General features: G+C 43.8%; 1 protein-coding gene across 12 annotated transcripts in view; it reads right to left on the bottom strand.

Annotated features, from left to right (window-relative positions):
• The window catches only part of UBAP2L (ubiquitin associated protein 2 like), a 127,936-nt gene that overhangs the window by 38,511 nt on the left and 72,788 nt on the right, over positions 1-16,637 (bottom strand). For 3 of the 12 annotated variants that reach the window (XM_030188166.1, XM_030188169.1, XM_030188170.1), the window contains 6 exons: positions 4,512-4,729; positions 2,755-2,860; positions 1,899-2,015; positions 1,039-1,106; positions 729-920; positions 483-536 (listed from right to left, as the gene is read on the bottom strand). In XM_030188166.1, the coding sequence (XP_030044026.1) occupies positions 483-536; positions 729-920; positions 1,039-1,106; positions 1,899-2,015; positions 2,755-2,860; positions 4,512-4,729 (755 nt within the window). The remainder of the gene's footprint in view (positions 1-482; positions 537-728; positions 921-1,038; positions 1,107-1,898; positions 2,016-2,754; positions 2,861-4,511; positions 4,730-16,637) is intronic. The other 9 variants (XM_030188167.1, XM_030188171.1, XM_030188168.1 and 6 more) reach the window with 5 other exon arrangements.

Raw genomic sequence — 16,637 nt, 5'->3', positions numbered from 1 at the left:
GGAGGAAGCAGGATCTTATAGGTGTAATTGGGTGGGGGTGGGTACATCCTTGAAGTAGGGGGATACAGAAGCATGATCCTAAGGGGAAGATAGATGGTACAAGTAACTGTGTTCATATCGGGTTGGGAGTGGGGGAAGCAAGATCTTCCAGGTGGGGTGACTGAGTTGTTGTTGTATCGTGGGAGGAGGGGGAAAGATGCAGGCATGACTGGGGTGGCAGAGGGGGAGGGGAAAGATGGGACAACTAACTAGGCTGTGCATGTCACAGGGAGGGTGAGGATGGAGAAGCAGGGTGGGAATGGAGCAGGAGGATCGGGTTGTGTTCACATCTGTGTAAGAGACAGGATCCCGTGGGTGTGGTAAGAGGATTGAATGGGCAAGTGACCAGCTGTGTGCATGTCTCAGGGAGGGCGGGGGGAGGGGGGGAGTAAGGGGCAGGAGTAAATAGAGTAGTGCAATGGACAGTGCAGAACTTCCATTACCTGGTCTTCCTGCTGTAGGTGGAAGCACTGAATCATCTGCAAATATGGCAGCTGCTGCCAAGCGGCAGGATATGTAAAACAAAGGATAAGCTTTGGTAACAGAAAGTCACTGATGCGCCTGCAAGCTACACACAAGAGTCTGCGTCTGTGTTCTGAAGGGCTGACATTCCCCACTTGATTCATTCCCACTGCCACTGTGAAAAGGCTGCTCTAGGCAACAGCAAGTGGGTTTAGAAGGGTCCTTACCTGTCCGTCTGGCAGGTGATGGTGCAGGATCTGAGAATGCGGCTGCTGGTGCGGGGCCAGGATGTGCATAAAGGGAGCTGGAGGGTAACCAGCTGCCGTGGCTGGGTTCATGGGGCCACCAGTGCCGAGTGCTGAAGGCAGACTAAAGGAAGCTGCTGGGGTTCCAGTGTGAAATCCTTGCTTCTCAAAGGACTGGACAGAGAAAGCAAGAGAAAAATGCTTACCGGTGGCTGATCCTTGCACTGTAAGGGAAGCATCATACATGCAGCCCCTTCCCCACGCACTCAAATTCTAAAGTAAAGAAACATACCTGAGTTTTTGAGTAAACTGAACCCGAGATGTCTGGCACTCCTGTGTTACTAGATGTAACTGACACACCTGGGGGAGAGGAGGGAGGGAAGACACCATGACCTACTTCATTCATATCCAAAACAGTTCTCTGATCCCCAAAAGGCAACAAGGCAGGAGGAGAAGTAGCACTGGACTGACAACCGGGGAAGCCTGGTTCAAATCCCACTGTTGCTCCTTGGGGCAAGTCACTTAAACCTCCATTGCCTCAGGTACAATTCTTAGATTGTAACTCTTTTAGGGACAGAGGAATCTCTAATGTATAAACATGTAACAAGTTTCAGAGGAGGATGAAACAGCAGTCCTTGGGTCCCAAACCCCTACCCAGGCAGGATCAGTATACAAATGCTTCAATTCTTCCCCCATCACATACACAGCCACCCCCCCCCCCCCCCCAGCCAAGGTGCTTATGAGGCACTCCTTGACTACCACCTTCTCTTCTCTCCACATAGGCAGGGTCCTCTTACAATCCCTCTCCCCCCTTGCTTCCTAGCCAGGGTCCAGGAACACTTGGTGCACTATCAGCCCCCTTTTCCAGTGCTTATTTGACTTGCTGTACAGTCATCTCTCCAAGACACTGAAGTTTTAACACAGCAATACTCTTAAGAGTAAGCAAAGGACATGACTTTTACTTCAAAAAACGTCTGTGGCAGCTGTGTGGGAGGAATTCCCCCTTCTCCAGTCAACAGATGTACAGCAATGGCAGCAGCTGGCCTCCTAACACCATACACACACTCTTAGAAGACAGAATGAAGCAGAAAGGCAGTGCTGTGAGAGGGGTGGATATACACAGAGAAAGGAGAAGCAGAGGAGTGAACTTACCGCCGCCTGATCCGGACACAGCAGCAGCAACAGGCTTACTCTGAGCGGAAGCAGCCCCACTATATGCACCCTTACAGAAATCCCCAGTGCCGGGCCCCTGGCTCAAGTCCTCATAGCCTGCAAACAGAGACACAGCCACAGCCCTGAGCTTCAGACAGGCACAAACACACGTGTCCTCTTCCCCTTTCCTCTGGACAGCAGGGTCATGGAGAACAAGAAGAAAAGCCACCAGGGGGGCACTAACCAAACCAAAGCACGTTCCCTTGTGTCTCTCTAATCCAGGGGGAACGTTCAGGCCCTGCTTACAACCACCACCACCTCTCACTCCAGAGTCCTACGTGCTGAATCAACACCACCAGGGAGAGGGGCTGAGCAGAGTTAATCTCACAAAGGTAAGAATCTCTAGGAGCCAAAGATCATACCACAACATCTGTCATCAGCAAATTCCACAATCTACTTTCTGTAATGACTCTTTTTAAATCTAACCAGCAATGCTGAGAAGCCACATCAGAACTTTTAACAGACTTACATTACAAAGAAGCCAAGAGCTATTTTTCCTAGGCCAGTAACAAGGGATTCTACATGTATGTTGCCTGCTGCTGCTGCTGCGGGGCCTGGCAGGAGGGAAAGCACACGGCACAGGGAAAAGACAGGAGCAGAGGGAAAAGGTGGAGCAAAGACAGAAGTGCCAGGACACTAACCTTACCTTCTCACTGGATTATTAACACTGCCAGCGTCCCACCTTCCCTCGAAGGACACGGAAAATACCCTCTAACAAACCCACAATATAGGAAGGGGATATTAAGAGAGTCCTGAGTGATGGAAGTGTGTGTGAGGTGGAAGGGTTTCCTCTTACCACTGCTGTATCCATGAGAGCCGTACCCGCCAGCCTGCTGAAAAGGGGTCGCGGATGTATTTACACTCACGCTCACACCGTGCTGCTTGGAAGAGGTAGGAGCAACCTGGATAAAAGAGGGACAGTGTCTCAGCCTCAGCAGCTCCCGAATCCTGCAGCACTTTGTGTTACCTTTATTATAACCTCAGTGAAATGCATGCAGTGATATCAACGGACCCAAACAAATTCATTTACTGTTGGGGAAATCCATGGACAGACCCCCTCCTCCCATCCTGTCTGAAACTTGAAAATAAAAGCAAAAAATAAAAAAAACCCTCACACAGACAACTCCCCTCCTTGTCCTATGAAATACAGGACACCTTCCACCCCATACCAGAAATGCTTATTTACGGTGAGAAGAGATGGGATATTTTGGCATTACATTCTAGTTGATGATTGTTAGTTTGATTTATATTTGTTGTATGTGTTTTAGGTTTGATTTAATTTTATTAAGCTGAGGGGCTTGATTGACAGAAGGATTAAGGTTTTGTGTCTCTCTTGCTTTAAAGTTTTACTAATCAGTTTTGTAATCCACTTTAAACCCTATTGCTGAGGTATAAGCAGAATATAAATGTCAAATAGAGATAGACAACCTTCTATTCCACTTCCAAGGGACAGACTGCCAGTATTTATGACAAACAAAATTTGCATCTGTTTGAATGAAACTTCTTCCAAGGGGTCAGCCTCTTGCTGTTAAAGCAACTTTTCTCTTCCAGATCTGCAGAGGCTCTAACAGGACAAAGTTGCCTGCTTGCCGAGATGATGTGCCAAGTGCAGCTGCTGAACATTTAAGGGAACAGTAGGTGCTCAAGGAACCCCTGCTCTTCTTTCCTTCTGGGTTTGATGGAGAATGATCTGGCTGGAAGGTCCATGCTGTGCCATTCTTCCTGGTTTGTTGCGTCTAGGGAGCTCTGACCCCTTCCATTTCCAGAGTTTATCCAAAATGATGCAGATCTCCTTCCTCAGGGCTATGCTGTGTCCTCAAGCAAGTGTCACATGAGACTTTACTCCCTGCCTATCACCTTAGGAGTCCTTTGAAATGCTGTAAACACACAGTGTGCTGGGGATAAGATCAATTATTAACCCCACTGACATCAGGGAGGTCAAAGACCTGCATATTTCTTTGTATATTTAATCCAATCTCTCTTGCATACCACTTTGTACCTTTTAGCACTAACATGTTAATCTCAAGCAATCCCCCACCCCATCCTCAGGCAACATTGTCCAGTGACAGCAGCTTTAAGATTACTTGGGTATTTGTTTATAATTTTTTTATTGAATCTTATATTTACAAGCATGTAAAAAACAAACATTTTACAACAAGTGAACAGCAGAGAGGAGCAGGCTCTTCAGAACACGTGCTATCAATATGAAAGACCGTGGCCAGAAGTTCCTCAAAGGGTACAGAGCGTGCAGCTTCGCCCCCTTCCCAGCAGCAGGCTTGGGACTTAGAAAGGGCCCCCCTGCTAGTCCCCTTAACATTTTCAGTCGGTAGCAGCTTGAATGTAGGAATCGTGCGAAAGCAACCACCATCTGCCTCATATGAATGTTTAATAGGAGCAGTTGCAAAAAGTTAACTCCCAGTCAGTGCACAGGGTGATGAAAATCCTTGAAAAACAGGGCCCAGCACGGTGACCGTCACTCCTGTAGCTCTCCCAACCCAACCACCCATGCCAAAGGCCCTTCAAACATTAATACTTTTGGAAATGGAGACTCACAGGGAACACAGCGGGCCCGTACTGGAAGGTGCTGGGGAGCCCTGGTACCCCTGTGTAGTATGGCAGGCTGGTGTAACTGTAGCCAGGAGGCAGAGCCGGATTAAGGAATGTCTGTTGCGTGGTATGATGCGTCTGGGTCTGGTTTGGTTGAGGCTGTGCCAGTGTGGTTGCAGGAGCAGGAGAGGAAGCATCGCCTCGGCCAAATTTTGCGAGATCACCTAAATGGGAAGAGAAGAGTGAAACGCTGTTATCACATACAAGAGCACATTCAGATCAGCCCGACAATACACCGTGCTGGAGAAAAAAAAAGAAAGATTTTCTTCTCTGATGTTTACAGCAAATTCACACTTCCGGATGCAATCAGTCTCTCTCTGAATTTCTTGAGCTGCAAGGTATTAAAACAAGGACCCCTGCAAATGTGAAATCTAAGAATGAGCCATCTCCCTGCAGGTCAGATTGAAAATGGGATGAATGTTCTTCACTGATCCTGGAACTCTTTGCTACTGGTAAATATGAAGCTACAAGCAGACTAGAGACACAACAGGGAACACAAAAGCTACAGCCACAAATGAATCAACAAGGAAGGGATTTATCCTGTGCAGGACTAGCTTATGGAAGAAAGAGCCCCAGGAATCAATGCCTTTATGGCAGAACGCCTGCAAAAGCTGGAAAGTTACCTGCTAATAAGAGAACAGCAGATGTGAAGCATAAACTGTAGAGATATGAAAAAAAAAAGAAAGAAAATCAAAACAAACTATTTGAGAACCCAAAACAACTCTACCAACTAAAGCTGGAACAGAAACATTCTGGAGAAACTTGTACAAGGACTCTGTAGAGCACAACTATTTTTAACTACTGAAATGTGAACAATTGATACTATTGAAGTAACAAAGAACCGAAAAGCAGGTTAAAAAGAGCCCCAAACTGGAAAAGCCCTGGCCCCTAGTGCCCAAATATTCTGTCAAACAGTTCACATCAATCCACCAAGACCTGGAAGACTGCAAAAATCAAGTAACATCACAATGGTTAACAGGAGGAACACTTTTGTCAAAGGAGATCCGTAACTTGTCTACCTACAACCTGTAAACTGTTCACTGCAGTAGATGTCGATATAATCATATTGACTATCACCATGGCAATAAAGCAGAAGGGCAAAAAGACCAAAGGCCAGTTAATGCTAAATAATGCTAAGAAAAGCAGAAATCTCAGTATTGAATGAATTGACAATTAAAAAAAAAAAAGCCTTTGATAGCATTTCACATTTCTGGATAACAAAGTGTCTTGAAAACATATAACACACATCCTGGATTCACTGAATATATCATAGTACAACACACTCCATCTGAAGTATGGCTTGGCCACTGTTGGAAACAGGATGCTGGGCTTGATGGACCTTTGGTCTGTCCCAGTATGGCAATGCTTATGCTCTAATGATAGTTTGTGATTCCTAATATTAAGATCTGACAAGGAATATTTCAGGGAGATTCCCTGTCACCACTCGAAGTGTATGGCACGTAATCCACTGGGCAATCTTAGCAACTCCTTGGCCAATGGATTTACTCTTAATCCTATTCAGAGGGAATATCACACTTAAAGATGACCTGAAGCTCTCTTATTCCACTCTCTACCAATTAGCAGAACAACTTCATGTAGTGAAAAGCAGGATGACTTCTGGCCTGCATTAAGCATAAGGCAACCTTCCTTGGAGGAAAATCGAAAACATCTCTCTGACTGATGAGTGAAACAAGGAATTTGAACATGAAGTAGAGGAAGGAGCCAAGATCCAGCATAAATCACTGAGAGAAAAAAAAAAAGATCAGAAAAAAATACTACAGGAGGTGAAAATCAATAATGAAAAGTGCATTAGGCATCAGCATTGTGGAATAAGACAAGCCATTAATCACTATTTGGGTTTCTGCCATGTACTTGTGACCTCGATTAGCCACTGTTGGAAGCAGGATACTGGGCTAGATGGACCATTGGTTTGACCCAGTATGGCTATTCTTATGTTATGTTCTTAATTTTAGACAGACTTCTTATAAAGATCTTGAAAACTGGATGTGTGAACAATGAAATTCCTCCATGCCCATGAGGTCATTTATACGAATTAGTGTATGCTGAGACTCACATTCTTCCTGGAGGAGAAGGAATGGACCTTGTGACTCTGGGCAAGTCACTTAACCCTCCATTGCCCCATGTAAGCCACACTGAGCCTGCCATGAGTGGGAAAGCGCGGGGTACAAATGTAACAAAAATAAATAAAATGTATGCCATAGGCCTTCAGGCCTACTTAACAGCTTCAACAAATCCAAATACATGAAAAGTATGCACGAAGGGAGGGCAAGTCCCCTTTCCACATAGCATTGAAGCAGCCTCCAGATCCTAGGATAAGCCAGGGAGCTCAAATGCTTCCAGGACTGTACCAAGGTTGCAATGACCCTGTCTGCATAACCCTTCCTCCTTAAAACACCTCCTCTCAAGGGCCAGTCTTTATAACAAAAGTGAGACAGGTCTTCCATAACTACTTGACTTTGAGCCAGAAGGCCCTCCCTCATTCATGGGAATTCCAAGGCCTCCCTCATCCAGAGCCTCATTAAATCCACAAGCCACAGATGCTTTGGCTGATTTGGAAACATCAGAACCACCAACCCAGGGTGCGATTCTACTTTCTGCAAAACAAGGCCCAGCATCGGCCAAGGAGGATACACAAACAGTGCGCTGGACTGCGGCCATTGCTAAAGGAGGGTGTGCAGCCTAGCTGAGCTGCACTCTGACAACTGAAAAACCTTGGTATGCTAGTACGTCATTATGAGATCCATTACTAGATCCCCAAGCAAGCTCTGATCGTAGCTAAGGCATTTGAGAACTTCCATTCAACTGGGTCCAGGATATGCCTGCTCAACAAAGTTGCCTGCATATGCTGATCTCCTGTTATGTGCACTTTCGAAAATGCACACAGGTTGGTCTCTGCCTAGCAAAGAAACACTGCTGTTTCTTTTGCTACTACTAGGCGTCTTGTTCCTCCCCGATGGTTGACATAAGCCACCGCCATGGAATTGTCAGTGAAAACAGGTCTGGAAGTAGTTCATTGACCAGGCCATATTCAAACCAATGCCCTTGTGCTACCTATGCCTGCTAAAACGCTTCCCAGCCCTGCAGGCTGGCATTCATCATGAGAATCAACCAATCATGGAAATACAAATCCATGCCGAGTGCCAGGTTTCCATGCTGTTTCTGGCTTCTTTCATCCATGAAAAGAACTGACACTGTGGATTCCAGTGGAAAAGAAGGGAGGGAGGACTGTGTGGCCAGGCCCATGGGACTAACTTAAGGATCGCTGCCATGGACACCAGGATCTACATATAATCCCAGGTCCAAGGAGCCAGCACTGGGGACTGGAGTTTCAGCTTCCGCTGAAGGACAGGAAAACTTTGCCTGCCCAAGTAGATCCAGATGTTTATGGCACCAGGAGGGCAGTAACTTGTTCTTGGTGAAATTTACAATCCAGCCCAAGGATTGCAGCAGATGTTACATGTGCTGTTATTCATCAGCTCCATTCTTCTAACTATACTTAAACGGGCCAGTCATCCAGATAGGGGTGGATCTAAATGCCTTCCTTGCAAACAGCAGCTGCCACCACCACCACCACCACCATGGAAAACTTGCAAGGCACAGTAGCAAATCCAAAGCCTGAAATTAAAGTACTAACCTAGTACTGCAAACCTCATGTTTCAGGTGGGGTGACAGATATGTATATGCAAATAAGCCTCCTTAAGGACCGCACCGCTGTGATGAGAGAATGTAGGGTCTCCATCCTGAAATATGGGCTCGAGGGCTCTGTGTATGCCTTTCAGATCCCAAATAGGGAAGAATGAGCTTGTCTTCTTCCGGACACAATGTGGATGTAGGACTAAGCATGGCACCTTTCTTCCTCAGGAACAGGAATTTTGCACGGCTGCCCTCTTTGCAGGAGTGCAACATAGTGATTCTAAATAGTCTTCTCCAAGCTGGTGGGACAACTTCAGCATGTAGAACCCCCCCTCCTTTTCCTTACCACATCCAGCACCCACTGGTAAGGTCCATGTCTTGTAAAAGGTGGACAACTGACCACCTATCTGCTCTGATATGCCCTTATGGACCCCTTTTGTGGCCTCCACAAATAGACGCCCCATCTTAAAACTGGGACTGCAAGCCGAGTCCTTGCCTAGGCAATAAAGCTTGGCCTCGGGAAATTAGGAACTACCCAATGAAGAATGGGAGGAACCTTTTGATTAATCCTCCAGCATGCTCTGGGGGCTAGCTTATCCTAGCTCCTTAATCTTCTCCAAAGAGCAACTTGTTACAAAAGAGAAATCTGCAAAACCAGATCTTGTATGTTTGTTTAGCTACTGTATTATTTTTTTAAATAAAAATTATTTTGGAAATTAAATTGAATAAGATCACACAACTCATGGAGATGCCCACTTCCAAGCGGCCTGAACTGTGAACTTTCATCCTCCACCTCCAGAACATCCTTCGTGCCTTGCACCCAGCATAAGCATTAATGACTGCTGCCTGTAACCCCAATGAGACCTTAAACAACTGCTTAATTAAAGAATCTGGCTTGCATATCCTTCAGCACTGTACTGCCATCAACTGGAACAGTCATAAGTATTGCCATACTGGGATAGACCAAAGGTCCATCAAGCCCAGTATCCTGTTTCCAACAGTGGCCAATCCAGGTCACAAGTAATTGGCAAGATCCCAAAACAATACATTACTTTTTATTCTGCTTATCCCAGAAATAAGCAGTGGATTTTCCCGTCCATTTTAATAATGGCTTATGGACTTTTCTTTTAGGAAGCTATCCAAACCTTTTTTTTAAACCCTGCTAACTGCTTTTACCACATTCTCTGGCAATGAATTCCAGAGTTTAATTACATGTTGAGTGAAGAAATATTTTCTCTGATTATTTGTGGAAAGAATAAACAAGCGATTCATGTCTACCCGTTCCATTCCACTCAGTATTTTATATACCTCTATCATATCTCCCCTCAGCCGTCTTTTCTCCAAGCTGAAGAGCCCTAGCCGTTTCAGCCTTTCCTCACAGACAAGTCGTTCCATCCCCTTTATCATTTTTGTTGCCCTTCTCTGTACCTTTTCTAATTCCACTATATCTTTTTAGAGATGCAGTGACCAGAACTGCAAACAGTATTCAACGTGCAGTCGCACCATGGAACGATACAAAGGCATAAGAACATCCTCCTTTTTATTCTCTATTCCTTTCCTAATAATACCTAACATTCTATTTGCTTTCTTTGTTGCTGCAGAGAGTTTCAAAGTATTGTCAATGATGACTCCTAGATCCTTTTCCTGGTTGGTGACTCCTAACATGGAACATTGCATCACGTAGCTGTAGTTCAGGTTTCTCTTTCCCACATGCTCACATTAATCACCACCTGGCATTTGGATGCCCAGTCTCGTAAGGTCATCTTACAATTTTTCACAATCCTCTTGTGATTTAACAACTTTCAATAACATTGTGTCGTCAGCAAATTTAATACTTCACTAGTTATTCCCATATCTAGATCATTTATAAATATGTTAAAAAGCAGCAGTTCCAGCAGAGACCTTTGGGGAACTCCAGTATCTAACCTTCTCCATTGAGATTACTGACCATTTAACCCTACTCTGTTTTCTATCTTTTAACCAGTTTTTAATCCACAATAGAACACTACCTCCTATCCCATGACTCTCCAATTTCCTCTGGAGTCTTTCATGAGGTACTTTGTCAGATGCCTTTTCAAAAATCCAGATACACAATCTACATGTTTGCTCACCCCCTTCAAAGAAATGTAATAGATTGGTGAGGCAAGATTTCCCTTCACTAAATCTATGTTGGCTTTGTCAGGTGACTAATTTAAAGAAAGTTGCACATGAGGTCAGAAAGATGATTAAATGTTAGCTAAAGTAGGAGTGGAAAAACATGTTCTGCTGTAGTATGTGCTGCCTGTGTCACTCCTTGTATGTGTGTGTGACTTAAGAAGGTAGTTGCTTCTTCCATTAAAGGCATGGTTGAAGAGCCAAGCTTTCACCTGCTTCCTGAAGTAGGGATAGTCTTGTGTTAAGCAGAGCCTTTCCGGAAGTGCATTCCAGAGTGTGAGAGCTGCTCCGGAAAAGGCTTGCTTGTATCACATCATGTAATGTCTTTTGGAGAGGGCGTGGTTAGGAATACCATGAGTGAAGTGAAACAGGTAGATGTGAATCGTTTGTTTACTCTTTCCAAAAATACTAGAACTAGAGGGCGTGCAATGAAGTTATAAAGTAGTAAATTTAAAACGAATCGGAGAAAATATTTCTTCATGCAACGTGTAATTAAACTCTGGAATTCGTTGCCACAGAATGTGGTAAAGGCGGTTAGCTTTGAGGGGTTTAAAAAAGGTCTGGATGGTTTCCTAATAGAAAAGTCCACAGACCATTATTAAATTGACTTGAGGAAAATCCACTGCCTACTTCTGGGATAAGCAGCTTTTTTGGGATCTTGCCAGGTACTTGTGACCTGGATTGGCCACTGCTGGAAACAGGATACTAAGCTTGATGGACCTTTGTTCTGTCCCAGTGTGGCAATACTTTCGTACCTTGTTTTCTTACTCCTTTTACCTATCTATATGTTCCATCTTTGCTTACACCCTACGCTGTTTATTAAAATGTTCTATTATGTATTGTGTTGACATTGTATTATTATTTGAACATTTTTACTGCTGGAACTGTCTATTGCTTATGTTTGATTTATTCTTATTGTACATCACCTTGAGTGAATTCTTCCAAAAAGGCGGTAAATAAATCCTAACAAACAGAATAAATAAGGAACTTTGAAAAAAGGTTTCTGAAAATCTAGATACACTATATCAACCGGCTCACTTTTATCCACGTCTTCAAAGAAATGAAGTAAATTGGTGGGGCAAGACTTCTCTAGACTGTACCCATACTGACAGATGCCCATTAAACCATGTTTGCTTATGTGTTCCATAATTTTATTCTTTATAATAGTTTCTGCTATTTTGCCCGGCACTGACATCAGACTTACCGGTCTGTAATTTCTCAGATCACCCCGGAACACTTTTTAAAAGTCAGTGTTACATTGGTCACCGTCACCCTCCAATCTTCAGGTACTACGGACGATTTTAGCAACAGGTTACAGACCACTAACAGTATATCAGCAATTTCGTGTTTGAGTTTTCAGTACCCTGGAGTGTATACCATCCGGTCCAGGAGATTTATCACTTGTCAATTTGGCTCAGCAAGTCTTCTAGGCTCACCGAGATTTCTTTCAGTTCTTCTGCATCATCATCCTTGAAAACCATTTCCGGTACAGGTACATCTCTTACATCTTCTTCCGTAAAGACCAAAGCAAAATATTCATTCAAATATCTCCGCTATGGCCTTGTCCTCCCTGAGTGCCCCTTTTGCTCCTTCATGATCCCACAGATTCCCTCACAGGCTTTCTGCTTCTGATGTACATGAAAAAAGTGTTACTATGAGTTTTTGTCTCTGCAGCAAGTTTTTCTTCATATTCTCTTGTAGCCTTCTTTATCAATATTTTTGCATCTAGCTTCACAGTGCTTATGTTGCTTCTTATTTTCTTCATTCAGATCCTTTTTCCATTCTTGATATTCTTTTGGATCTAATAGCCTCTTTCACTTCACCTTCTAACCATGCTGTTGTTCCATCTTTCTTAACACATGGAATACATCTGGTCTGGACTTCCACAATTATACAAACAGAGCCCATGCCTGATTTGAAGTCCTAATCTTTGCAGCAGACCCCCTCTTGTTGATTCTTGGACCAGTAATTGAAATCACGCATTATTATAATGTTGCCCAATTTGCCAGCTTTCCTAATTTCTGTAAACATTCTTCATCTGTCTGTTTAGTCCTGGTGGATGGTACAATAGCCCTATCAGTATACTCATTCCTTTTACTAATGGACTTTCTATCCACATGGATTCCATGCTGCTGTTTCATGTAGAATATTTATTTTGTTTGACCCAATTCCCTCTTTAAAAGAGCACAACCCCCCCCCCCCCCCCTCCAATTTAATCCACTCTATCACTGATAACACAGTGTCCCATTGATTGTCTTCCTTCCACCAGGTCTCTGAAATGCCTATTATTTCTTCATTTAGTGCTATATATCCCAACTCTCCCATCTTATCTTTTAGGCTTTAGCATTTGTATATAGACACTTCCAATTATGTTTTTTCTTTGCATCTACAACTGTAGGGTATGGGTAATCAGAAAATAATCTTTGGGTAATCAGAACATTTCTGTAATGGCTAATATTAGCTCTTGCTTATGGCACCACTTCTACTGCCGCCGGTCACTCATCCCAGAATCTGGACATAGTTCCAGACCCTGGGCCTGCCTTGACTGAGGAGAAGACAAATCTATTGAATCAGCTTCGACCTCCTGCAATTTGTGAGGAAGATCCTCTCCCTTGCTGTGTTAAACAGAACACCCTGATAATCCAGCATCTGCGATGGAGTCAGTCTGCTCTTCTTGAAACTGATCATCCAAACCAATGAATGCAGAAGACAAACAACTTTGTCTTTTGCTACCATGCTGTCCAAATAGGACAATGTACGAATGAGCCAGTCATTGAGATACAGGTGAACTCCAATTCCCTGACGCCAAAGGAAGGCTGCCGCCATCACCAACATTACCTTGGCAAAAGTTTTTGGAGACATGGCAAGACCGAAGGGCAAAGCCCTGAACTGGAAGTGATGGCGAAAGAGCTACTCCGAAAATCTCCACTTGGAGGCCACGATCAGTAGCTGCTCCAATACACCTACCAATTTAAATGGCAGACGGAAGACGGACCGCTATCGGATCCACGGATTCCATGGAGAACCCGGTTGGTAAATAATCCGGCCTGGGGCACACGCGAGTGCAACCCAGACTGACCTCCATCCGGTATTCCCAGAGGACCGATTGGTAGATAATCCGGCCTAGGACACATGCGAGTGCGACCCAGACCGATCCCATCTGGTATCCCCCTCACAACACCCTTGCGACGGTGCTCCTGAGACAATCGGCAGAACTGACAACCGAGAAGCCGACAGCTGGAGCGCTAAATTACCCCTGCTGACATACTGCACCGATCGCGTTCTGGCATGAGGAGAACGCTGAATCCCTAGGGTGGCGAGCGAGGCGGCGAATAGTGGCTCTCTCTAGAACGCCCGAACACGTGGGCCGATTAACCCTCCCCAACCGATAGATCGGACGGAACGAGAATTAATCGAAGAGCAACTTACGGATGCTTCCTCCGACTGGCGAAACTGCAGAGGTAGTAACCGACAGGACGGAAGGAAGAACGATTCAGCTGGCGACCACCTCACCAATGCCAACTCCAAATCTGACAAGACTATCGAAAACGGTGAAGGCAGTCCGTAACGCGGTATCAGCTGTTTTGTATTTTAAACCACAATTGGATTACAAATACCCCAGCCCCAATGCTTAAATTTGCTTATTTTGCTGACTTAGACCTCCAATACTCATGTTGTACCCTACAGCTTTGCAGAAACTAACAGAAGACTAAAATAATCATTCTGGACTGTATTATATATTATACTTTAGACCTCCAATGCTTAAATTGCTTATTTTGCTGACTTAGACCTCCAATTCACTGAAATGCAATAGAATCTACTATCCTGTTTGTAGACTTTATGCTTACAATGTATCTATAACTCTGTAGACTTTATGATTACAATGTATCTATAGCTCTGTTTGTAGACTTTATGCTTACAGTGTATGTATAGCTCTTTACCAAACTATATTAGGACCTACTATCTCGACTGCTGACCCACGAACCCAAAACATACTATAATAATATACAGAACTCTAATAGAACCATACTACGGACCCGGACACAGGTCGCACCTCACTGCTTGCTCATTGTACTGCTTACTGAACTGCTTACTGACTTCTAACTTTTAAAAGTTTTCTATGTGCTTTTATACACCTCACAGTATCATACTGAAATACCCTAACCAACCCCTCAGCTTCTCTCTGCACCACACTGAACACCACAAATTGCAAGCACATACACTGATGCACAAGACTGTTAACAGATAACAACCGTATCTATCACCACTAGAGAACAGTATTGAATACCCTAACAACAACATGAACACGAGCAAACTACTCCTAATCATCTACTGCCTCTCCCTAATCCACCACGCATTAACAACCCCTCCCACAGACAATAACTCACCCACAATAAGAACACCATGCACACACCCCACAAACAATACACCAACCCAAAAGATTAAAAAGTGGTATGGAAAGCCCACCACCCACGGAGACAACCAACAGAAAGAAAAGAAAGTACTAAACAAATCCAAAAATCAAGAGAATAGACAACTAATAAAAATCATCACAACCTCGACCCCATCTGAACCCCATCAACTAATACAAATGGGTTATATAAATGCCAGATCCGCAACTAAAACTGCCACAATAACTGACTGGATTACCACTGACAATCTCGATTTTCTACTCATAAGTGAAACATGGATCCACGACTCCAAAGATCCCATAATTTTAGAACTATGCCCCCCAGGGTACAAAATCACCCACTGGACAAGGAATGGAAAAAGAGGAGGAGGCATAGCCATAATCTATAGATCCCAATTCACCATCACGACAATAGCCGAATCAATACTCCCTCAACTGGAAATCGCTTCAGTTAGAGTCAACCACCCAACCCAACAAGATCAACTAAACCTTATCCTGTTCTATAGACCACCAGGCAATTGGCAAGACTGCCAAACACATTTTATGGACTTTTTATCGAATACATGTGTCTCTTCCCATAACCTACTTATCGCAGGAAATATCAACCTCCACCTTGAGGACGTTAACCTAACAAACGTAACCGATTGCAAGGACTTCCTCCAACTCTGGGAGTTCCAATGGCCAAATATACAACCCACCCATACTAAAGGACACGCACTAGACATCATCACATACAAATTCTCACCAGAGCTAAACATCACACTAAACAACCTAAAATGGACAGCCATATACCATGGTCTGACTATACTACAAAGCAACCCTCTCCCTTCACTGGAGAACGAAAAATTCTCAACATAAACAAGAACAACTAACCTATACCACAAGAGACAAAATAGGCCCATCAACATTCTGGCAACAACTCTATAACAACAAATGGACAGCAACAACAAATTCAATCCAATTTCTGCATGACTGGGACAACAGATGCAGAACCATACTAGACCACATAGCACCACTTCAAACCAGAACCTCACACAGAAAAAAAACTCAATACCTTGGTTCAATGAAGAACTAAAAGAATTAAAAACACAAGTCAGAAGATTAGAACGAGCCTGGAACAAGAAAAAAAGATGACTCTGCACTCAATGACTGGAAGCAACTACAAAGAAAATACAAATACACCATCAGACAAACTAAAAGATCTTATTATAAAACTAAAATCGGACCAGGCTACAAGGACACACATAAACTCTTCCAACTCGTAAATAAATTACTGAACACCACTCCGGTCACCTCTAACAACACAGACACTCCATCAGCTGACAACCTGGCGAAATACTTCAAAGAGAAAATTACAAAGTTACGACTCACGATACCCATCAACACAAAGGACTATGAAACCCTCCTTGAATGTTTAGATCCAATACCTGGGGAATACCCAGCAGACCGATCATGGACTTTGACATACTATCGATCGACAGCATTTCTCAATTGCTAAAAAATTACGCCAAATCACAATGCAAACTAGACATCTGCCCTAGTAATCTTATAAGATCTGCCCCTCAACAATTCAAAACAGACCTCACAAGATACCTGAACTACATGCTACAAAACGGTGTCTTCCCAAAAGATAAAGGAAATATATTACTCACTCCTCTTCCTAAAGACGCAAAGAAATCCACAAGTGACCTAACCAACTATCGACCAGTAGCATCGATCCCGCTGATAACCAAACTCATGGAACGCGCAGTGACGAAACAGCTTACTAACCACCTAAACAAATACTCAATTCTACATGAATCTCAATCAGATCGAACCACAGCACCAAAACAGTATTAGTAACTCTAATGAAT

The sequence above is a fragment of the Microcaecilia unicolor genome, chromosome 14 (assembly GCF_901765095.1).
Source record: "Microcaecilia unicolor chromosome 14, aMicUni1.1, whole genome shotgun sequence".
Lineage (NCBI taxonomy): Eukaryota > Metazoa > Chordata > Amphibia > Gymnophiona > Siphonopidae > Microcaecilia > Microcaecilia unicolor.
This window is presented reverse-complemented; position numbering and strand designations above follow the sequence as displayed.